The sequence below is a fragment of the Enhydra lutris genome, unplaced genomic scaffold, assembly GCF_002288905.1.
Source record: "Enhydra lutris kenyoni isolate GAN:26980312 unplaced genomic scaffold, ASM228890v2 scaffoldscaffold78, whole genome shotgun sequence".
In the NCBI taxonomy this organism is placed as follows: Eukaryota; Metazoa; Chordata; class Mammalia; order Carnivora; family Mustelidae; genus Enhydra; species Enhydra lutris.
In genome coordinates this window covers 7,166,826-7,191,119 of record NW_019154162.1, presented here as the reverse complement: position 1 = coordinate 7,191,119, position 24,294 = coordinate 7,166,826, and the positions used below count along the sequence as shown (strand labels likewise).

General features: G+C 39.3%; 1 protein-coding gene across 2 annotated transcripts in view; it reads left to right on the top strand.

Moving 5' to 3' along the window:
- The window catches only part of LOC111160881 (Rho guanine nucleotide exchange factor 4), a 130,193-nt gene that overhangs the window by 10,591 nt on the left and 95,308 nt on the right, over positions 1 to 24,294 (top strand). For both annotated transcript variants that reach the window (XM_022524272.1, XM_022524273.1), the window contains exon 2: positions 15,784 to 15,910. In XM_022524272.1, the coding sequence (XP_022379980.1) occupies positions 15,784 to 15,910 (127 nt within the window). The remainder of the gene's footprint in view (positions 1 to 15,783; positions 15,911 to 24,294) is intronic.

The window sequence follows — 24,294 nt, the reverse complement described above, 5'->3', positions numbered from 1 at the left end:
CTTTATCCATTCATCTATTGATGGACATCTGGGTTCTTTCCATAGTTTGGCTATTGTGGACATTGCCGCTATAAACATTTGGGTGCATGTGCCCCTTCGGATCACTACTTTTGTATCTTTAGGGTAAATACCCAGTAGTGCAATTGCTGGGTCATAGGGTATCTCTATTTTCAACTTTTTGAGGAACCTCCATGCTGTTTTCCAGAGTGGTTGCACCAGCTTGCATTCCCACCAACAGTGTAGGAGGGTTCCCCTTTCTCTGCATTGAAGTGAATGTTTTGATGCAGGTGCCATGGCAAACTAGCCATATCAAATGGTTGCAACAAGTTAACCCATGAATCTAAACAATTTTATCATAACAACAGTCTTGTGAGTTGGTTATCATGTACCATATTTTACAGATGAAAAAGCTGAGGTTATGAGGTATTAAGAAAGTTGACAAATTTTAAGGCCATACATTGGCAGAGACTGGATTTGAACCCCTATTTGTGCATCTCCAAAGCCTTTTCTCTTTCTACTTGTATTGCTTTAGGTAGGTTATGGAATGATGAGATAAAACCACATATTTTTTACTGTAAGTTTTCATTTTAATTAGCTGATATGTAAAAAAAAAAAATTGTTGGAAGCTGTGTAACTGCATAAGGCAGAAACAGACGCAGCATATATAGTGTGGTACTTCCCTGGCTTTGCAATTCCCAGTGAAAGCTGTACCTGCCAGAATCACTTTATCACTGTCTGAAGAGGAGGATGAATCTGAGTCCTGCTGAATCTGAGGAAATAGTTCAGTTCTTGTTGCACTACCATTTTTTTCATACATAAGATTTATATCACCATTGGAGAGGAACTCACTTCAACAGTCAGTGCATTTCAGGTTAAAAGTTCCCACCAACAGTCCACATCCTTGTTTAAGACTCAAAAGCTGTAAGGACCCTGGTGCTCTCACAGAGTACTTTTGCCCCCAGCACCCAGCTTCTCAGAAAGCCCCTTCTCACTCCTCAGTGCCCTTGGTGTCTGGTGACTCAGTGTAGGCTAAGAATGTTTCCTCCATGCTATTCTAACAAAGAGTGATTTATCACTAATTTTGATGAGGAATCTATAATGCATGAAACTAAATAGTTCCTTATTATTCACAGATTTCATATTTGTGAGTTCATCTCCTCACTAAAATTTATTTGTAACCCCAAATTCAATACTCAAGGCACTTGTGCAGTCATTCACAGACATGTGCAGAACAGCAAACATTTGAGTCACTCAATACCAGGTTCTCAGCTCAGGTTGAACAAGACGATGCTCTACTTCATGTTTAAGCTTTTTTGCTAAACAAATGTCCTTTTTGTGGCCTATTTAGTACTATGTTTTTGGCATTTTTATGCTTTTTGCTGGTGATTTTGCTGCTTAAAATGACTTTCAGACATAGTGCTGAAGTGATATCTAGTGTTCCTAAGCACAAGAAAACTGTGATTGCCTTATAGAGAAAATACATTTATTGGCTAAGCCTTGTTCAGGCATGAGTTCTACTGCTAGTGGCCATGAATTCAATGTTAATGAATTAATAATGTGATACATTCAGAAAAAAAGGAAGTGGAAATTCACTGATCTCATTATGAAGTCATTCTGGAAAGTGCTAAAGTGAAAGCTATAGTGGATGCTTCAAATATGAAAAAGATGAAAAAAGCAGCTAAAATGTGGGTGCATGAGATGACGAACTAAAAAGTGTGTACTGGGCAGCATGTTGTAGGACTGAAAGCTGAGGAAATTTATGGTCACGTTACCCAGCATTAGGAAAATGTTAAACCAATAGCACTTGCATGGCTCATCTGTTTCAAAGGACGTAATGGTGTAAGAAACATTAAATTTGCAGGTGAGGTAGGCTCTAAGGACGAGGGGGTTTCAAGAAAAAAAAAATTAAATACCAGCTAAGTATTATACAAGAAAAGGGTTATGTGGAAGAGCAGGTTTTCAGTGCTGATGAGACTGGCTTATTTTACAAGGATGTTGACAAATGAAACTATGTAATGCAAATAGTTTTGCCTGACAAAAATGCTGTGACTAGAGGCTCACAGGAACCTCACTATTTCCCCCAGGAGCAATGACTCAGTATTTACTAATGCAGTGTTTTCAAAGGCTTTATAAAATATATGTGGTATGAATAATGAGACTCAACTGTAATTGGAAGACCACAGCTCCAGGAAGAGGGTATGCAGGAAAGCATGGGGATGTGTGGATATAAAGTAGTCATATTCAGTTGTGACTCATTACTATCTTTATAATAAAAACCTTTTTCCTGAGTGATGCAGTCTAATTCCCTGCATTTGTCTCTTCCACAACCAGACTGAATACACAGAATTACATAGGTTTTGGACTCTTTAATCCATTCTGATAAGATGTTTTCCAGGTGTTTATCAAGGCCACTGTATTTTACCTACTTAAAAGGGCTATAAGCTAGATATTGAAAATATCTTGATTAAGGTGAATATTAGTTTTATTTATTCAACATACATTTAATTTAAAAAATAATGTGTGGAGCACTAACATACTAGGCATTGTTCTGGGTGGTGAAGATGTAAAAATTAAAGCACTACAGTAGAGGAATTCAAGTACCCCAGGGGATCACAGGAGGGATGCTGAAGCCAGCCTGGCAATGTAGATGTCCCCTGAGCTGAATCCCAAAGATGTGTAGGTTTATTAGGAAAGAAAGGAATGCAAGGAGGCTGTTAGGTCAGAGATAACATCCTTAGCACAAGGATATGGTGGAAACTTTAAAGAGGTGGCTTAACTAGTATATCAAATATGAGGAGGAGTAGCAGGAGATGAAACAGAGGATTAGGTCAGGGGCACATCACAGAGCATTCTAGATGAAGAGTTTATAGTTTGTCTTCTGGCCACTATGTGAGGTGGGAGCCACCGAAGCTTTTAAGTGCAGAAACAATATGGGCATTTGATGCTAGCAATTGCACAATTTAAATAGGAAACAGAGTAGAGGATGAATTTGGGGAAGACATAATAAGATATGAGGACCTGAATTAGATTGTAGCCAGAATAGGTAAAATAATAAAAATTGTTCTAGTACTTATCAAGCATGTTTTAAGTGACAATCACTAAGTGATTCAAATGAAATAACACATTCCTTCCTACAGATGCCATTAGATGCCAGTATTAATGTTATTTTCATTTTTCTAGTGAGAAAATAAAGACATAATTGCCCAGGTAGCAGGGGTACAAGTCAAACCCAAGAAGTCTAGCCCCAGAACCCATGTTTTAACCAATATGTGATACATCCTCTCTAGGAGAAGGTTGGAGATATATTTAAGAGATAAAATCTGTCAGATTTAGTTATTATTGGATGTGGGAGATGATAAAAAGGGACGAATCTAATGTTTCCTTGGATTTCAGCTAAACAACTGGGTAGATGAATAATGCTAGCCTTCCCTGAGAAAGGAAACACAGGAGGACCTGAGATGTAAAGAAAGGGGTAGAATAATAAGAATGATTTGGTACTAGTTCAGTCAGAGGTGCCTGTGGCTCATTCAAATGGATATATTCAGGAATCAGTGTTGGAATTATTAGTCTAAAGGTTAAGGAAAAAGTCAGGGCTAAAATAGAGATTAAAAAACCATGGGAAGTGTATATTCTAGCAGAAAAGAAGGCAGAACCCAGAACATCAACATGAATCATTACAAAGGAAGGAAAGCCAGGAGAAAAGGAAAATGGAGCAGAAACAGTGGAATGGTCAGCAATGGCAAATGTGGCAGAAAGTACTGAAAATGACTCACTGGATTTCACAATATGAACTTAATTATTGAGCTTTGTAAAGTAGTGTGGGTACAGAGGTGTGGGCAGAAGTCAGAACCAGTTGCATGAGGAATTAAATGAGGAAAGTGGAGGAAGTGAAGCAGTGAAAATATCTGGAAATACAGTTTTCTTTCAAAAAAGATGGCCCAGAAAATAAGGAGATTTGGGGCACCTAACATTGCTTAACCTCTCTGAACCTGTTTCCTCATCTGTAAAATGGAGATATTAACATCTTAATATTTTGTTGGCTTGTAGGGATTAAATTAGAAATGATGAACTGTGTAGTACATGTCAGACACATATAAAGTGCTTAATGAAAGCTATTCCCTTCCTCTCTATCAGCCCCTTCCTGAACAATTAGCTTGACTCAGAGTCATATGTTAGGATAAAAGAAGAAGACAATCTCTTTCCTCAGGAAGCTTACAGTCCAGCTAGAATGCTAACACAGTAATAAAATGTATACTGAAATTCGGTGTACATAAAACCGTAAGTAACTATACTGAAATACAGATACTGTAGTGTTTTCAACAAAATATTGTTAACAGAAAGGCAATGTGGAGGGAGCACAGGAAATACCTTGCAGATGGGGAGATACTTGCCTGAAGAATTGATGAATTCTTCATCAAGAAGAATTGAAGAATTCTTCTTTCTGGGGGAGGCATTTCAAGTAGAGAGAATAGCAAAATCAAGGGCATGGTAGGGAGAGTCCGTCCAAAATGGTGGTGTAAAAAGAAACTGAGTTCACTTCCTCCTGTGCACATCAAATCTACAGCTACATGTGGAACAATTCCCTCTGAAAAAAAGAACTGAAAACTAGTTGAAATGTTCCTCCACAACAACAAAGGATAAAAAGACCACATGGAGAATGAGACAGAGAGGCAGAGACATAGTATTTCCAAAATCCCCACCCCAGAAACAGAGACACTCAATAGGAAGGGACCTCATAAGTCCAGAGTTTCTCTCAAAGAAGGGAGGGGTTTTTGCCCCACATCAAGCACCCAACCCCTGGGACCTTCACCAGAGAGACAAGCCCCCAAAACATCTGGCTTAGACAAACAATGAAGCTTACATCCAAGTGACACAAAGGACTGTAGGAAATGGAGATACGCCTTTTAAAGGACTTAAATGCAGTCTCACTTGCCCAGGAACAAGTACAAAGTCAGCAGCTTAAAAACCACCTATACTATAATGAAGGGGATCCATTTACTAATCTTAAACATCTGCTATAGGAGAAGGGACAGATGGGACTATGGAGGCCAGCAGTGTACATGATTACAGCCCCACAAGAATGTATATATTTACATACTTTGAAAGCTACTGCCTGAGGGTCAGACTTCCAATCAGCCTGAAACTAGGTGCTAACTGAGATCCTTCTCCTTAGATCGTGACAGGTCTTGGTGCACCTTCAACAATGGGGACTTATCAAGAATAAATCAAACTAGTTAAACAACCACAAATGTTCAAAAGACAAGCAAGAATTAGGGCATGGTTAAATAGTAAATTTCTTCACCTACACAAAGCCACTCCTTCAAGACTGGTAAAGGTACCTCTTTTGCATAATACGTAGAAACAAATGCAGAGAGTCAAGCAAAATGAGGAAACAGAAGAGTATGTTCCAAGCAAGAAAGAATATAAAACCTCAAAAAGAATATAAAACCTCAAAAAGAATATAAAACCTCAAAAAAAAAGGTGTAAGTAATATACCTGTTAAAGAATTCAAAGTAATGGTCATAAAGATGCTCACTAAACTTCAGAGAAGAATGAATGAATACAATGAGAACTTAAAGAGGCAGAAAATATAAGAAAGTACCAAACAGAAGTCACAGAGCTGAAGAACACAATAACTGAACTGAAAAACACACTAAAGGAGTTCAAAAGCAGACTGACTCTAAAGAATCAGTGATCTAGAAAGCAGGGCTCAATCAGAGCAGTAAAAACAAACAATTTTAAAAAGTGAAGATAGTTTAAGTGATCTGTGGGACAACATCAAGTGAGATAACATTCACCATTCACATTACAAGGGTCCCAGAAGGAGAAGAGAGAGAGAAAGAAGCAGAAAATTTATTTCAAGAAATAATAGCTGAAAACTTCCCTAATCTGGGAAAAGAAACAGACATCCAGATCCAGAAAGCCTGTAAAGCTCCCAAAAAGATGAATCCATAGATATCCACATCAAGACTCATTACAATTAAAATGTCAAAAGTTAAAGAGAGAGTCTTAAGGCCAACAAGAGAAAAACAACTTGTTATGTACAAGGGAATCCCCATAAGGCTATCACCAGAGTTCTCAGCAGGAACTTTGCAGTTCCAAAGACAGTGGCATTATTTATTGAAAGTTCTGAGAGAGGAGAAAAAAAAAAAAAAAACTTTCAACCAAGATTACTCTACCTAGCAAGGTTATCATTTGGAATTGAAGAATAAATAAAGTTTTCCAGATAAACAAAAAGTAAATAAGCCCATCACCACTAAACTGGACTTAAAAAAGGGATAAATGGGACATTTTTTAGCTGAAAAGAAAATTAGTAATTAGTAACAAGAAAATACATGAAAGTAAAATTCACAGTAGTAAATTTAAATATATAGTAAAGGTAGTCTCTAAGCCACTTACAAAGTTAGTATGAAGGTTAAATGACAAAAATATTAAAATTAACTATAACTACAGTACTTAGTTAAGGGATATGCAAAAAGATGTAAAATGAGATATCAGAAACAATGTTGGGAGGGAGTAAAAATGTAGATTAATAATGGATTCAAACTTAAATTGCTGTCAACTTAAAATAGACTGTTTTACATATATAGGATGTAAGATATATATATGCAGCACAATAGTACCAAAATATATAAAGCAAATATTAATAGACCTAAAGGGAGAAACTGACAGCAATACAAAAGTAGTTAGGGACTTTAACACCTCCTTACATCAATGGATAGGTCATCTAAGCAAAGCCAGTAAGGAAACATTGATCTTCAACAACAGACTGGACATGACGGACTTAACAGATATATACAGATATAACAGATATATACAGAATTAAGCTTCTGGGACTATAATCATATACCCATTTTAAATTCCATGCAAAAGCAGAATACACATTCTTCACAGGTGTACATAGAACATTCTCCAGGATAGACCACAGGTTAGGCCACAAAACAAGTCTCAATAAATTTAAGAAGAATGAAATTATATCAAGGTTCTTTTCTGACCAAAATGGTAGGAAACTAGAAATCAATTCAAAGAAGAAAACTGGAAAAATCACAAATAACCAGTGACTAAACAACATGGTACCAGAAAACCGATGGGACAATGAAGAAATCAAAAGAGAAATTTAAAAATACCTCAAGACAAATAAAAATGGAAACACAATAATCTAAGATCTGTGGGAAAATGTGGTTCAAAGAAGGAACTTCATACCAATACAGGCCTACTTCAAAAAACAAGAATAATTTCAATGAACGATATTAATTATATACCTGAAGGAACTAGGAAAAGAACAAATAAAGTACAAAATTACCAGGAGGGAAGAAATAATAAAGATCACAGCAGAAATAAATAGAGACTAAAAGACAGTAGAAAAGATCACTGAAAGTAAGGGCTGATTCTCTAAATAGTTAAACAAAACTGACAAACCTTTAGCAAGGATCACCAAGACCATCCTTTCCCTATTGTATATCCTTGCCTATGACACAAATTAATTGACCATACATGCATGGGATTATTTCTGGGCTCTCTATTCTGTTCCATTGATATGTGTCTGTTTTTATGCCACTTCTATACTTTTTTTTTAACTGAGGTACAATTGACATAAAATATAATACTAGTTTCAGGTGGAAAATGGAGTGATTTGACAAATAGATACATTACTGAGTGCTCATCACAGTAAGTTAATTGCCATCTGTCACCACACAAGTTTATTACAATATTATTGACTATATTCCCTTTGTTGTACTTTTAATCCTTATAACTTATTTATTTTAAAACTAGAAGCTTGTGCCTCTTAATCTCCTTTCATTTCGTCTCTTCTCCCACCCCCTGCCCCTCTGGAAACCACTAGTTTTTTCTCTATGACTCTGTTTCTCTTTTTTGTTTGTTTTGTTTTTTAGATTCTACATATAAGTGAAATCATTTATCTGTCTTTCTCTGTCTGGTTTATTTCACTTAGCATAATACCTTAGTTCATCCTTGTTGTCATGAATGGCAAAATTTCCTTCTTTTTATGGCTGAATAATATCCTATTGAATTCAATTCCATAGGACACAATATATTCTTTATCCATTCATCTATCTGTGAACACTTGGGTTATTTCCATATCTTGGCTATTATAAGTAACACTGCAATAAACATAGGGTATTTTTCACAGAACTAGAACAAAAAAATCCTAAAATTTGTATGGAACCATAAGAGAATAGCCAATATCTCAATATCTTGAGAAAGAACAAAACTAGATATAAATACACAGTGGAATATTACTCAGCCATAAAAGAAAATGACATCTTGCCATTTGTGACAACATAGATGGACCTTAAGGGAATTATGCTAAAATGAAATAAGTCAGACAGAGAAAGATAAATACTATATGATTTCACTTATATATGTAATCTAAAGAACAAAACAAAACTCATACATACAGAAAACAGAATTGGTGTTTTCAGAAGGGAAGAGGTGGATAGTAGTCAAAACAGGTAGAGGGGGCCAACAAGTACAAACTTCCAGTAATAAAATAAGTAAGTCATGGGGATATAATACACAGCATGGTGACTATAGTGAATAATATTATAGCACATACTTGAAATTTTCCGAGAGTAAATCCTAAAATTATCTTCATATGGGGACAGATGGTAACTAGATTTATGCAGTAATCACTTTGCAATGTATCATTATGTTGTATACCTGGAATCAACATGATGTTGTATGTCAAGTATACCTCTATAATTTTTTTAAGAGCGTGATAGTATGGAATTCATGGAATATCAGGGGTAGTGAGTGGTAGGTCCTTAATGGCTTAGAAAGGCAGAAAACAGCAGTTGTAGTGGTTATAAGACAGAATGTAGAAAAACTTGGCCCCATGTCAGTCAATCCTGACTTGATTCTATAAGCAATGGCAGTCTTTCAGGGCTTTAATAGAGGAGTGACATGACAGATCTGGTGTGGAGTAAGAAGAGAAGGATTTAGGAGAATGTATTAGTAATCCCTGTGAAAGTGGCTAGATAAAAAGTTTTGTGAAAATGATGCAGTCACCAGCTTACATGACTGTTTTTAAAAATTAGATGTATTGGTTGAGTCCTGATTTGTGACCCAGTATGTGGTCTATTCTGGAGAAAGTTCTGTGTGTACTCAAGAAGAATGAGTATTCTGTTGTTTTAGGGTGGAATGTTCTGTATTTATCTATAAGGTCCAACTGGTCCAATGTGTCATTCAATGTTCTTGTTTCTTTGTTGATCTTCTGCTTGGATGATCTGTCTATTGCTAAGAGTGGTGTGTTAAGATCCCCTACAATTAATGTATTCATATCAATATGACTCTTTATTTTGTTTAACAGTTGGCTTGTGTAGTTGGCTGCTCCCATGCTGGGGGCATAAATACTTATAATTGTTAGATCTTCTTGGTGGATAGACCATTTAATAATGATGTAGTGTCCTTCTGTATCTCTGACTATAGTCTTCAGCTTAAAATATAATTTATCTGTTATGAGAATAGCTACCTCAGTGTTCTTTTGAGGCCCATTGGCATGAAAGATTGTTCTGCATCCTTTACTTTCAGTCTGGATGTATCTTTAGGTTCCAAATGTGTCTCTTGTAGACAGCATATGGACAGGTCCTGTCATTTTATCCAGTCTGCAACCCTGTGTTATTTTATGGAAACATTTAGGCTCTTCACATTGAGAGTGATTATTGAAAGATAAGTTTTTATCTAATGAAGTCCTTGTTTCTATAAACTGTCCCTGTAAATTTGTGTTCTATGTCACTCTTGGTTTCTTCTTCTTTTATAGAACCCCTCTTAATATTTCTTGTAGTGCCAGCTTGGTGGTCACATAATGTTTTAAGCCTTGCCAGTCTTGGAAGCTCTTTCTCTCTCCATTGATTCTGAATGTCAGTCTTGCTAGATAAAGTATTCTTGGCTGCATGTTCTTCTCATTTAGTGCCCTGAATAAGTATTGCCAACCCTTTCTGGCTTGCCAGGTTTCTGTGGACAGTTCTGATGTTATTCTCATGGTCCTTCCTCTGTACATAAGGAATCTCTTCCCCCTACCTGCCCCTAAGATAGTCTCTCTGAATTTATGATTTGTGAATTTCACAATGAAGTGTCTGGAGGTTTTTCTAGACTTGTTGATCTTGGAGGGGGTGTCCTCTCTGCCTCTAGGAAATTGAAGAAGACACAAAAAGATGGAAAAGCATTCCATACTCATGGATCAGAAGAAGAAACATTGATAAAATATCTAAACTGTCTAGAGCAATCTATACTTTCAATGCTATTCTGATCAAAATTCCACTGGCATTTTTCAAAGAGCTGGAACGAACAATTCTAAAATTTGTTTGGAACCAGAAAAGACCCCAAATTGCTAAGGAAATGTTGAAAAAGAAAAAGAAAAATGGGGGCATCATGTTGCCTGATTTCAAGCTTTACTACAAAGCTGTGATCACCAAGACAGCATGGTACTGGCACAAAAATAGACACATTAACCAATGGAACAGAGTAGAGAGTCCAGATATGGACCCTCAACTCTATGGCCAAATAATCTTCAACAAAACAGGAAAAAATATACAGTGGGAAGAAGACAGTCTCTTCAATAAATGGTGCTGGAAAAATTGGACAGCTATATATAGAAGAATGAAACTCAACCATTCTTTCACACCATACACAAAGATAAACTCAAAATGGATGAAAGGTCTCAGTGTGAGGCAGGAATCTATCAAAATCCTAGAGGAGAACATAAGCAGTAACCTCTTCAACATCGGCCACAGCAACTTCTTTCAAGACACATCTCCAAAGGCAAAGGAAACAAAAGCGAAAATGAACTTTTTGGACTTCATCAAGATCAAAAACTTCTGCACAGCAAAGGAAACAGTCAACAAAACAAAGACAAAGAGGCAACCCATGGAATGGGAGAAGATATTCACAAATGACACCACAAATAAAGGGCTGATATCCAAGATCTAAAAAGAACTCCTCAAACTCAACACCCCCCAAAATAGATAATCATGTCAAAAAATGGGCAGAACACTTGAACAGACACTTCTCCAAAGAAGACATGACAGACATATGAAACAGACACATGAAAAAAAGGTTCATCATTAGCCATCAGGGAAACTGAAATCAAAACCATACTGAGATACCACCTTATACCATTTAGAAGGGCCAAAATTAACAAACAGGAAACAACAAGCATTGGAGAGGATGTGGAGAAAGGGGAACCCTCCTACACTGTTGGTGGGAATGCAAGTTGGTGCAGCCACTTTGGAAAACAGTGTGGAGATTCCTTAAGAAATGAAAAATAGAGATACCCTATGATCCTGCAATTGCACACTGGGCATTTACTCCAAAGATACAGATGTAGTGAAAAGAAGGGCCATATGTTCATAGCAGCAATGGCTACAGTCGCCAAACTGTGGAAAGAGCCAAGATGTCTTTCAACAGATGAATGGATAAAAAAAATATGGTCCATATATACAATGGAGTATTATGCCTCCATTAGAAAGGATGAATACCCAACATTTGTATCAACATGGATAGGACTGGAGGAGATTATGCTGAGTGAAATAAATCAAGCACAGAGAATCAATTATCTTATGGTTTCACTTACTTGTGGAACATAAGGAATAACATGGAGGACATTAGGAGAAGGAAAGAAAAATGAGTTGGGGGAAATCGGAGGGAGAGAAGAAGCATGAGAGACTGTTGACTCTGAGAAACAGAGTTTTGGCGGGGAGGGGGTGGGGGATTAGGTGAGCCTGGTAGTGGGTATTAAGGAGGGCACGTATTGTATGGAGCACTGGGTGTGGTGCATAAATAATGAATCTTGGAACACTGAAAAAATAATAAAATAAAATAATAAATAAAATAAAATAATTTAAATATAAAAAATCAGATATGATTTAGCCTCCATGTGAATATGTACATGGCCCATTTCACCTTAACCAGGATTAAAGTAGACTTCTAGAGAATTCTAAGTCTGAGATTCTATGATTTTAACAGGTTTGGGGTCTAAGAGCGAATTCTGATAATTTAATAGGAAGTGGAGATTATAAACTAGTTGAGTCAAATAATGCTCTGATACTTTCTACAAGTAAACACAAAAAGATACATTACAGGTATGATTATCTAAAGAGTATGATGAAGAATAATGCAGTATAGCTTGAAAGAATCAGAACACTAGGAATTAAAAAAAGCATATGTTGAAGGAATTGGAACACTGGATCACAGTTCTCAAAGTGTAATCACTTTACTACTGTGGATTATTTTGTACGTTGCTTAATCCAAGTAGGTGAAGACTCTCCAATTACCTTTCTATCACTGATTTCTAGTGTAATTCCATTATGGTCAGAGAAGCATATTCTGTATGATTTCAATCCTTTTAAACTTGTTGTTGTTACTGTTATCATGATCACCAAGGACATAGCCTCTCAGTGAATACTCTGTGTGCACTTGAAAGCAATGCTTATTCTGTGATTGTTGGGTGGGCTATTTTGTAACTGTCAGTTCCATTTGGAGGATAGTATTGTTCCCTTCACCTGTCCCCTTGGTGTGTTTTTTCGTTTTTTTGTTTTTTTTTAACTTTTTCTATTGATTACTATGGTAAAAGTGCTAAAGTACCCAACCATAATTGTGGTGATTCTAGTTCTCCTTTAAATTGTGTCTGGTACTACTGCTTCTCAGCCTTTTGGCTAAGATCAAGTGTAAGTTTTATCAGGTTTTGCTTCAAATATTTTGACGGTCTGCGGTTAGATGCATACATCTTTAAGGTTGTCCTGTCTTCTTGATGAATTCACCCTCTTGTTAAGTATATAATGTCCTCTTGTATTCCTGGTAATTTTCCTTACTCTGAGCTCTGTTGTGTCTGATATTAGTGTAACCTTTGAAGTTTTGATTAGTGTTTGTGTGGCATACGTTTTCCATCCTATTACTTTTTATCCACCTTCATCATTATTTTGAAAGTGGATTTCTTATGATAACATATTGTGAAGGTTTTTTTCTCTAATCCATTTTGAAAATCTCTTTATGTGTTTTGAGTATTTAAATTAAATGTAGGGGCACTGGGGTGGCTCAGTGGATTAAAGCCTCTGCCTTCGGCTCAGGTCATGATCCCAGGGTCCTGGGATAGAGCCCCGCATCGGGCTCTCTGCTCAGTGGAGAGTCTGCTTACCCCCCTCTCTGCCTGCCTCTCTGCCTACTTGTGATCTCCATCTGTCAAATTAATTAATTAATTAAATGTAATTACTGATGTGTTTGGATTTAGATCTACCGTGTTCTCTGCTTGTTCCTCTGATTCATTGCTCTGTTTTCTTTTACTGTCTTTTGGATTATTTGGATATTTTTTGTTTTTTATTTTAACTTACTGTTTGAGTTTTTTACACTATATATTATTATGCATTCTTTTTTTTTCTTAATAGCCACTGTAGGGATTAATATGTGTCTTTAACTTTTCATAGTCCACTTTTATAACTGGTTATTTTACTACTTCAAGTAGAATATATTAAACCTCCCACCATATAGTCTCCTTTAGTCTCCCCCTTAATGCTGTAGTTGTCATGTGTCATCTGCATATACTGAAAACCTCATCAGACAATAATATAATTTTTGCTTTTAACTGTTGGACATACTTTAAAGAACTTAGAGGAGAAAAATAGCCTTACACTTATCTATATATTTATTATTTCTATTGCTCTTCCTTCAGCTCCCATGTTGTTGAAGTGTCAGCACTATGTCCCTGATGTTATTTTCCATTCATTTCAAGAGTGTTCACCCTTACTTCTTAAAGCATGGTTATATGAGCTGCTTTAAAGTCTTTGATAATTTCAACAACCATGTCATCTTGGTGTTGAGATATGTCAGTTGTCCTTTCCCTTATACTTTATTAAGATGTTTATAGTTGTTTGTATATTAAGTAATTTTGAATAGTATCTTAGACATTTTGAGTACTATGTTATGAGACTCTGTTTAGTTTAGTTGCTATGGAGAACAATGACTAGTACATTTTCCATGCAATTGAATCCAACTTATATTCTAAGTTCTTACTGACCTTCAGAGGCTGTTTCTTTTTTTTCTTTTTTTTTTTTAGTATTTTATTTATTTATTTGACAGACAGAGATCACAAGTAGGCTGAGAGGCAGGCAGAGAGAGAGGAAAGGAAGCAGGCTCCCTGCTTCATGACCTGAGCCAAAGGCAGAGGCTTTAACCCACTGAGCCACCCAGGTGCCCCAGAGGCTGTTTCTTAAGTCAGTTTGTTTCCAAGGTGTTTTCAGTGCTATTCAGATAATTTGGATCACTCAGTGGCCAGTCTGGAACCTGTAAAATGTTCTATTCCAAATACTCAATGACTTTAGTATTTAGAGTCAGATCCACCCATGCACAGTTTGGGGGTAAGTCTAATAGCTTATAAACACATTTTTGGGATCATTTTCATGGGCCCCTTCTTCTCTGCATTGCTCCAGACACTTCTTTCTCCCAGGAGCCCTCACATTCCTGTTTTGTTTGTTCGTTTGTTTGTTTTGCAATAAAGCTGGCTTTTGTTTTCCCACTTTGCCATACATTTCTTGCAATTTTTATCTGCCTCTGGAGCTAAATGGCAGGAGGATAGAGAGATAAAAATGAAATGGGGGTAGGGGGTGCCTGGGTGGCTCAGTGGGTTAAGCCTCTGCCTTCCGCTCAGGTCATGATCCCAGGGCCCTGGGATCGAGCCCTGCATCAGCTCTCTGCTCAGCAGGGAGCCTGCTACCTCCTGTCTCTCTGCCTGCTTCTCTGCCTACTTGTGATTTCTGTTAAATAAATTAAAAAAAAATAAAATCTTAAAAAAAAATGAAACAGGGTTCTCCAGCCATCCCATGCTCTTGTGACCACAGTTCCTCAGGTCATAAAGGATTCTCCTTCCTCAGAGTTTTATGTGCCTACCTGGCCAACACTGCCATACTATAATGGGATGTCCTGGAAATCTTGGGTGGGAGGAAGACAACACAGAAGATTTACACCATTTGTTCATACTCTTTAGGTGCCCTTTATCCCTCTCTTCAGACCAGAGAGGGCTTCTTTTGAGGTCCTTTTTATCCATTTTTTATCCAGTTTCAAGCTGCTGCTGAGTTCAGAACACAAGATATCATAGGAACAACAAAAGAATTTCCTAAGCACACTTGCTTGATCATGCGAGGGATACAAAAGAAAAGGAAAAGGAACATTTACTTGAATATATAACAAAATGTTAAAGTTAATACAGTAACTTTACAAAGTAGACAAAACTGGAAGGGGCCAATTTTATCTCAGGATGATGGGATGATAGAAAGAGTCAGTATCCCTTGTCTTTCCAAGACCCTATGTAACACTTGTCCTTACAGTTTTAAGGGTAAGTGTAAGGTCTGCCATCCTGAGGAAGGTCTCATAATTATGACATGTCAGGGACTTGATCAGTTGAATTTTAATTAAGTACTCCTAGAAGAAAATATCTTGGTTAAAATTAACAGTTATGCTTTTGGAGAACTGTAGGGCTGTGTGACTGAGCAGCTAGGGGAGATTTAGGGTTTTGAAGACTTTCTCAACAGTCCGCATTTTATATTGTTGAATGACAACCTATTCTGCCACAATTACCACATACGGCCTCGTAGGTTGTAGACTCTGGGAGAAGTTTTATGGTTTGTTTGTTTCTCATGGATTTTGATGTGAATGGCACCTCCTGAAGCTGTGTGCATTTTGGCTGTGTACCCTGCTCCTGGACAATGAAAAAGTATGATGTTGTAATGACAGCATATCATCTCTTTTCTTCTCTCTGCCTCTTTCCTCCTCTCCTAGTGTTGGAGGAAGATGACCATTACCTCTCCAGAGTCTTTGAGTCTTGCTAGAAGAACACATCCATTCTCCCAGAGTGTCCCAACAGGATTGAACTGCATGGGCTGGCCAGAGTACATACCTGACACTGGTGAGTTATGTGTCTCTCTCTTCTGTTTTACACTCCGATGTCCTATAAAGAAGAACAAGAAGTGAGAGAGTGTTGTTGATTGCTATGTTTACTTGTCTGGCAGAAGTAGCTTAAAGGTGAAACAGATAAGACAACGTCTCTTATCCCTTCAATTAGGAAGAGGTCCCTAACACCCTGAGAAAGGGAATTCTTGGCTTCAGGAAGACTCCATTATTGAATCCCCAAACCTGTCTCTGTTTATTTTAAGTAGAACTAATGACCACCTCTTGGATCCTGTAATGGGATATAATTTGTAGAAGAAATAACCACAGTGAGTTGTCTCTAATCTAGAATAGAACTTGAGTGTTTTCCCTTCTAAGGGACAAGCCTCTTCCTCTAGTTTTATGGCCACTTCTGTGAGACCATTTCCCAAATCTATAGCAAACAGCCTCACATCACATATTTGGCCATAAAAGGGTTGGCCTTTGTGCCAGAAGGAAGCTTGGCCCCAGTGAAAGCAAGCATAGGGCATCCTCATGCACAACCTTCTCCTGAACTAGACCTAACCCAGGAAAGGATGGGCATGTTGAAAATGCTCAAGGACTTCTGGTGGAAGGACAGGTATTACGTCTTGAGCAGGTACAGATTATATTAGATTGGAATCTTACTGTCTAAAAGCTGGCTAGAAGGGGAAGCCAAATACAGTGTTATGAAGGATAAAGAATGGTAAAACCCTAGACAGGATTAAAAAGGCAAGCTAGCTACATCTGTCAAATATGTACTGTGTCAAGACTTGCGGAATGGGAATATAGGACTGATAGGAGCAGAGTGGCCAGGCTCTGAGCATCAATGTGGCATATGCCATCCTGAGGAAGGTCAACTCAGTGCATACTGATGCTGGTCCTGGGGACCTGGCTGCTCTGATTAGCTGGTGGACATGATTGGTTTCCATTCACAAATGTATGCGCTTATGCTGCATCATGCAATGGACTTTAATGGTTGTGATCATGAATTCACAATAAGAAAAGTCATGAAAAGTTACTTTACAACTGCTGAAAGAATCTTTTCAAGGGGAAAAAAAAAGATATTTCTAACATAGCTCTTCATTAAGTCATGGGATTATTTAGAGGCTCATGGAAGGGGCCATAATGGATTAGAGCAGCATTTTTCCAGTAATAATCCTCAAGGATGATTTTGGCCCTTGAAGGTAGAACATCCTTACAAAGCCAAAGCTTAATAATCACATAGTCCTATTATTTCAGATGTTCATTTGAATTAATTGACAGGTGAATTTATTGCAGAATAAGAAATTTAAAAATCTCAGTGACACATTTGTCCTGGTATGTCTGCCTATTGAGAATACTGGTCTGGATGTCAGAGTTCAGGGCTCTAGCTCTAGCTGCACTTGATATAGGGATGAGAAATTGGGCACATCCCTCGGTTTCTCTGTATTTCAGATTCCATTATTATTCAAAAAAGGAATGATAATTCACTGGGTTAATATGAGGTCAAGTTAATATGGGCTTGGATCTCTGCATTTACCTTAAGAAAGCATTATTTTCTTTAATTATTGCTCCTACTCCAACTGTTCTGTTCCAAACTTCTGAGATTTCTACTTTCTGTAGATTGTATTTCCAGTTTTATCCTTGGTACCTCTCTCATTATTTTCTTTTTTTTTTTTTTTAATCTTTTTTCCTCTTAGTTTTGGGAGAAATTTTTAGGCTTTTTTTCTTCTTTGTTTTTCTGGTTTTATCTACCTGTTAATTGCCTTCATTAGGATTTGTGATTCAGTGATCACACTTTTAATATCTCCATTAAATCTTTCCAATGTCCTCTAGAAGCTTGTTAAAAACATAAAATAGAGAATTTTGTAAAACTTTTTCTCCCGTTCATTTCCAAATTCATCTGCATTTTTTTTGCCCATGAGTTTTTCTGTAGGTGAAATTTCTCTATTGTCTTATCTGAACAGACATCAGTCCTTCACCAGCAAGGGCTTGTTACCATGTAGCACTGGAGACAGCACTTTTTTTTCTTTTTTTCTTTTTTTTTTTTTTTTGTGATCTTCTTTCTTTAACACAGGCAGTTGTAGCTATAAATTTCCTGGCAAGCATGCATTAGCTGTGTCCTATAAGTTCTGGCAAATTTTGTCTTCATTTTCATTTATCTCAAAGTATTGTCTTATTTTTCTTCTCATCTGTTCTTTGACCCATTGGTTATTTAGGAGTGTATTTGTGAGTTTCCTAAATTCCTGTTACTTATTTCCAATTTTATTCCATGTGGTCAAAGAACATGCTTTGTATTATTTTTATCTCCTCTTAAATTTACTGAAGTTTGTTTTACAGACTAACATAGGGTCTATCCTATAAAATATCCCATGTGCAGTTGAGAAGAATGTATCCTCTATCGTTTGGTGGTATGTTCTATAGATGTCTAGTAGGTCTAGGTTTGTAGTGTTGTTCAAGTCTTCTATTTGCTTGATCTTCTGCACAGTTCTTTTATCCACTACTGAAAGTTGGATGTTAAAACCTTTAACTATTATTGTTGAATTATCTTTTTCTCCTTTCATTTCTGAGTTTTTGCTTTATGTATTTTGGTGCTCTGTTATTAGGCCTATATATGTTTTAATTGTTATATCTTGCTGATGGACTGACCCTTTTATTGTTAAACTCAGCTCTTAAACTCCACTGATCAGCAGTTGATTGCTCTACTGTTTACAACAATGCCCTGGGGCATCAGTTGCTCTACAAACTAATTCAATTAAATTCTCACTCCTTTGAAGAAATAGTTTCAGAGTTCTGGGTTTGGTGTTTGTTCTGATCCCAGAAGGACTCCCCCCAAATATCTTATTCCTAGTTCTTTCTTGAGACTGTCATAGGTTCCTGTTAAAATCCTTTAAACATGGCTGAGTAGGAAGTGAAAATTTAAGCTTTTGTATAAAATATATCACAAATTCAGTCACCTGAGGGAGCTATAAAGAGTTCCAGCTGAAAGCTTCGCCTCTTACCAGTATTTCTTTTCTGTGTTTGAAGGAGTAGCTGAGGAGTAGCCAAGAATTAGCCTGATGTGGGAGCATGCTACCATCTGCCCCACAAGTTAGTGCCCAGGATGAATTGCTCCATATCCACTTCTCTCTTTGTAGAGCCAGCAGAGCCAGATACAACTCTTCCAGTCGCCAGCACAGCAGATGCATATAGCATCACATGAAGCCCTCTGCATCTCCAGAGCCCTGGTAGTTGGGGACAGGGTGAAAAACACAGCTCCTTTAGGGAAGTAAGTTCTCCAGCCAAGAGATAGTAAGAGAAAGAGCCCTATGTTCTTGGCTTTAGCCATGGGAGTAGAATCTCCATCTCACTCAGCTAGAAAGAAGGGTAGAAGGAGTGGTTTTTAGTTCAAACCAAAATGCTCACAAAATGCACAGACTCTAACCCCTCTTAGTAAACTTTCATTGATTTTCTTGAACAGATGTTTCTTTATTTGTGGTCTGTCCCTGAGGACCATATCCAAAGCTTTTAAGTGGTTATTTTTAAGTAATTTTCACCAGCTACACTGGGGAGTGGGTCAGGAGAACTTGATTTCCCCTATTTTTATGACCTATTAGTCATTTCAGTTAGAGTCTTAAAGGAGACAAGTTAGATGACTGAGTTCATATCAGACTTACTTGATATCAAGATCCATTGCTTAAACTTCCTCATTATATCCCCAACAACTAGCATTATGCTCTGTACAAAGTAGGCTCACAGTGTCTCTTGCCAATAATACTGATAATATTCCAACAAGAACTGTCTAGAGAATGCTTAGAATTAGGAGGAAAGGAATTAACAAATTACATAGTGGTTCAAAGCATCGCTGGTGAGCACTAGAACCAATTCCACCATTTCCTAGATGAGTGGCCTTGGATCATTCTTAGCTTGTTAGGTTCAACTGAAAAATGAGACCAAAAATTTGCAAGACAGGAAACAACGTGTGTTGGAGAGGATGAGGAGAAAGGGGAACCCTCTTTCACCCTTGGTGGGAATGCAAGTTGGGGCAGCCACTTTGGAGAACAGTGTGGAGATTCCTTAAGAAATTAAAAATAGAGCTTCCCCATGACCCTGCAATTGCACTACTGGGTATTTACTCCAAAGATACAGATGTAGTGAAAAGAAGGGCCATCTGTACCCCAGTGTTTAGCAGCAATGGCCACGGTCACCAAACTGTGGAAAGAACCAAGATGCCCTTCAACAGACGAATGGATAAGGAAGATGTGGTCCATATACACTATGGAGTATTATGCCTCCATCCGAAAGGATGAATACCCAACTTTCGTATCAACATGGACGGGACTGGAAGAGATTATGCTGAGTGAAATAAGTCAAGCAGAGAGAGCCAATTATTATATGGTTTCACTTATTTGTGGAGCTTAACAAATAACATGGGGGACATAGGGAGATGGAGAAGAGAAGGGAATTGAGGGTAATTGGAAGGGGAGATGAACCATGAGAGACTATAGACTCTGAAAAACAATCTGAGGGTTTTGAAGGGGTGGGGGGTAGGAGGTTGAGGGAGCCAGGTGGTGGGTAATATGGAGGGCACATATGGCATGGAGCACTGGGTGTGGTGCAAAAACAATGAATTCTGTTACGCTGAAAAGAAACTAATTAAAAAAAAAAGAGAGGCCAATAATAGTACCTATTACGTAAAGTTATTGTGGAAGTTAAATAATATATATAAAGTACTTAACATTTAGTATATACTTAATAAATATCAGCTAAGATTTCAGACATTTCTAGACACTATTGAGTATGTACATAGCACTTCATTTAATCCTTATAATAATCCTGAAAAAATATTGTTAGTGTCATTATTTGATGGGTGAAGAGAGAAAGACTTAAGAAGTTTAAATAATTTGCCCAAAGTTATAAGTAGTAAGAGAAAACCAGAAGTTGAACCCAGATCTCTCTGATTTTAAAGCTTCTTTCTGTTTAATACTGTTGTAGAAACTGAAATACAGGGTTAGTCAGTAGAGACAGGACGGAAGTCAATCCGTAAATTTAGAGATCTTTCAATCCCATTCTGTGTCTGTTTCTACATGTATAGTTCAATTGCACCTCCTATTTTCACATCATTGAGCCAGCCTCAATCAGTGATCCTCTGTGCTGACCCTTCTGATAAAGACACTGTATTATTGTTAATTCACAGAGAGAGAGAAGTAATTACTTATAATTATAAACCTATCATGTGATGTTAAGAGAACCAAAATCTCCTCTCTCTTAATAATATCAGATGAGTTTGATGGGCTTCCCATGGTAGGGAGGTAGCTAAGTCTCAGTGAATCAACTTTTATCCCCCAAGACTTCCTTAACCTTGGGCAATAAGTATTAATTTTAGCCACCAGGACACCTGGGTGGCACAGCTGGTTGAGCATCCAACTTTTGGTTTGGGCTCAGGCCATGATCTCGGGATTGTGAGACTGAGCCTTGCATCTGCTCCATGCTCAGAGGGGAGTGCTTGGGATTCTTTCCCTCTCCCTCTGTTCTTCCCCAACGCATGCATTCTCTCTCTCTGGAATAAATAAATAAGTCTTTTTTAAAAAACTTTAATTTTAGCTGCCATTATCACTGTGGTCTTAAGAAATGTGGATCCCTTTTTCATACTCAAACTTAGCAGTACAGCTGAGACCAGGATAGCTGGTTCAAGTAAGAGTTTACTAAGTCTCAGGAAGAGTTAAAAGAGAAATGGACTCAGCAAAAGCATGGTGCTTGGCTGTCTGGCTGCCAGTGGCTTACAGAGGCTAGATTTGCCCATGGCTCCTGCCATCTGGAAAATTTTTATCTATGCTTTTTCTATCCATCCACTCAGGATGACACATCATCTGCTCAAGGGCCTGATCCCAAAGAACAAGAATGCTCCCTTCCTGCCTAGTTGGCCTCCTGCTCAGTTCCAGGCCCCCAGTCATTCCTCCACAGGCATGCACAAAGCACTCAGCCTGTAATGGGCCCAGCACCCAGGGTCTATGGGGGCAGATGAGAGATAAACAACAAGCCATTGACAGATAGTCCTGTGAAGGATAAATGAAGTTTTGCTGAGGAGGTTATGTTTTCTAAGATCTGAATGTTGAGGAGGAGCCAGTGCCCTGAAAAGCAAAAGAAGAGTATTCCAGGTAAAAAGAACAGTAAGTGCAAAGACCGTGAGGCTAGAAGGAGAAACAGCAAGGTGGCAACAGTAGGTGGAACACAGAGAGCAAAGAATAGAGGAGATAAGAGTTGCAGACATAGGTCAAGTCAGAACACACAGGGTCTTGCAAGTCTGGCTAATTGTGAGGAGAGGGTTCTGGAGGGCAGGAGCATGACATGGTATGCTTTATATTTTGGAGCTCTTGCAGGTTGCTCTGTGGAGTAAGTTAAAAAACTGACGCTGTCTTCTAAACCCAGTGTGATCATGGTAGCAGTAAAGACAAGAAGAATTTGACACTTATTCTGGAGCAGAACTTAGACTTGCTGATGAGTTGGGAAAGATGTCTCTTGATCTATGTCTCATGCTGGCAATGACCATCTCTTTCCTGAGCACTTCTCCTCACCCACAAGAGCTTATCTCCGAGTCCTCAACCAGAGAGCTGCACAAGAACACGAGGGAGACCCTTCTGGCAGAACCACCCACAATCAGGAATAAGGGGAGGGAAGAATTGTTCTTCCCAAGGGCAGGAAAGGATGGAGGCATACAGAGTAGTTAGGAAAGCACACAGTTTTCCCAGACAAGTAAAGTAAATTGAGGGAGAGGACTTCAAGACGCAGATTGGCTCAGTCACCCTCCAGTGCCCATCAACTGAACACCCAACAACACCAATATTACCTTATCCTTGTATAGAACTTTGTGCTTTACCCAAATGTTGGCATGCCATTATCCCCAGCCCCTGCGTCTGTTAATACCTGCAGATATTTATATACTCATCTGATAGACAAGATAACAGAAGGCCTACAAGGAGAGGAGATAGATAGCTATGATGATGCAGTATCCCTTATGGTACAGACCTAGGAGTACATATAGCTTAAGGAAGGAGATGGGCCACAGGAAATGGACCCCAAATGCAGGGAAGGGGAGAAAATGACCACTTTTCCAGCATCCACCCTATACCAGCTGGTGTGTGGCAAGTACCTCTCATTTTATCCTCATTATCATTAATACCTCAGCCACTTTACAACCATCTCCCTAGAGGATTGGAGGAGCTGGAGGAGGGACAATACTGGGCGTGGGAGGCTGGGAGGGTAGGAAGTTGGGAGGGAGGGTCAGCAGCCCTGATCAGCTTGTATCAATCCATATTAGGACTCCCCTCACACATCTCACCTCCAAGACCAAGTCTCCCACTGTTTTCACCTCCCAGATTTTATATTTCATATAGGTACTTCTTCATTTATTGTTGTTTGGAACAGTGGAGGTATTTCACCTTTTAGGCATACTCCAAGAACCCACAGAACTCTCGCAAGTGTCTGGAAGGGTCAAAGCAAACAGCAACTTTCTTCCCTAAAATCCTTATCTCCCCCAAAACAAAACAAAACAAAACAAAACAAAACCAACCTGTAATCTCTGGCTGGGCCAGGGGCTAGAGGCGTGTCCTGGCCAAGCGTGCTCCCCCTAGCCGGTGTTCACGGTTGCATGCCAGAGTCACTGCCCCTGGATGAGTGTGGCCTCTCATCTGGGTTCCCGCCCCACATGGACACACAGGCACTGCCCGCAGTCTGAGCTGGATCCTTGCAGAAGAAAAGCCCACTGGCTTTACTCACCACCGTGGCCTCGATGTGTCCCCTTCTCAGAATGATCCTATCCTAACACACGCATGCGAATGCTGGCTGCGGGGCGCGGCCCTGCGGGGACCAAGGGTGGCCAGGTGCCCCCGCGCGCCGCGCCCGCGCCTGCCGCCGCTCCAGGTCTGCGTGCGCGCGTGCGTGAGCGCGTGCCGACCGGGCCCGCGACCCGCAAGCGGGTCGCCGCCGCCGGTTTGCGCCCGCTAGGCTGGCAGGGAGCTGGAGGCGAGCGGAAGCGCCGTGCCCTCCTGGGTGGGAGCCTGCCCTGACCCTGAGTGGCGCGCGCCCCGTGCCTGCAGAGGGTCCTCGCCGCCGTGGCCGCATAGCCCAAGCAGGCGGCGCCCGGCCGGAAACCTCCTTAGCGGAGCCCCATGATGTCAGCTGGCCCGAAGCGGCGGCCGTGCGGCGACGGGGATGGGGCCAAGGACGCCGCGCGATCGCCTGCACGCCCCTCGCCCTCCCACGGCGCTGCCGGGCCTGGCGTGGGCCCCGGCTCGCTCGCCCTGTCGCCTGGCAGCCCCACCACCGCAGCGGCCCCCGCGCCCTGGCCCGCGCCGCCCCCAGCGGCCCAGCCGCCCCCAAGCCTGTGGCTGGAGCTCGAGCCCGCCTGCATGAGGGCGCAGCAAT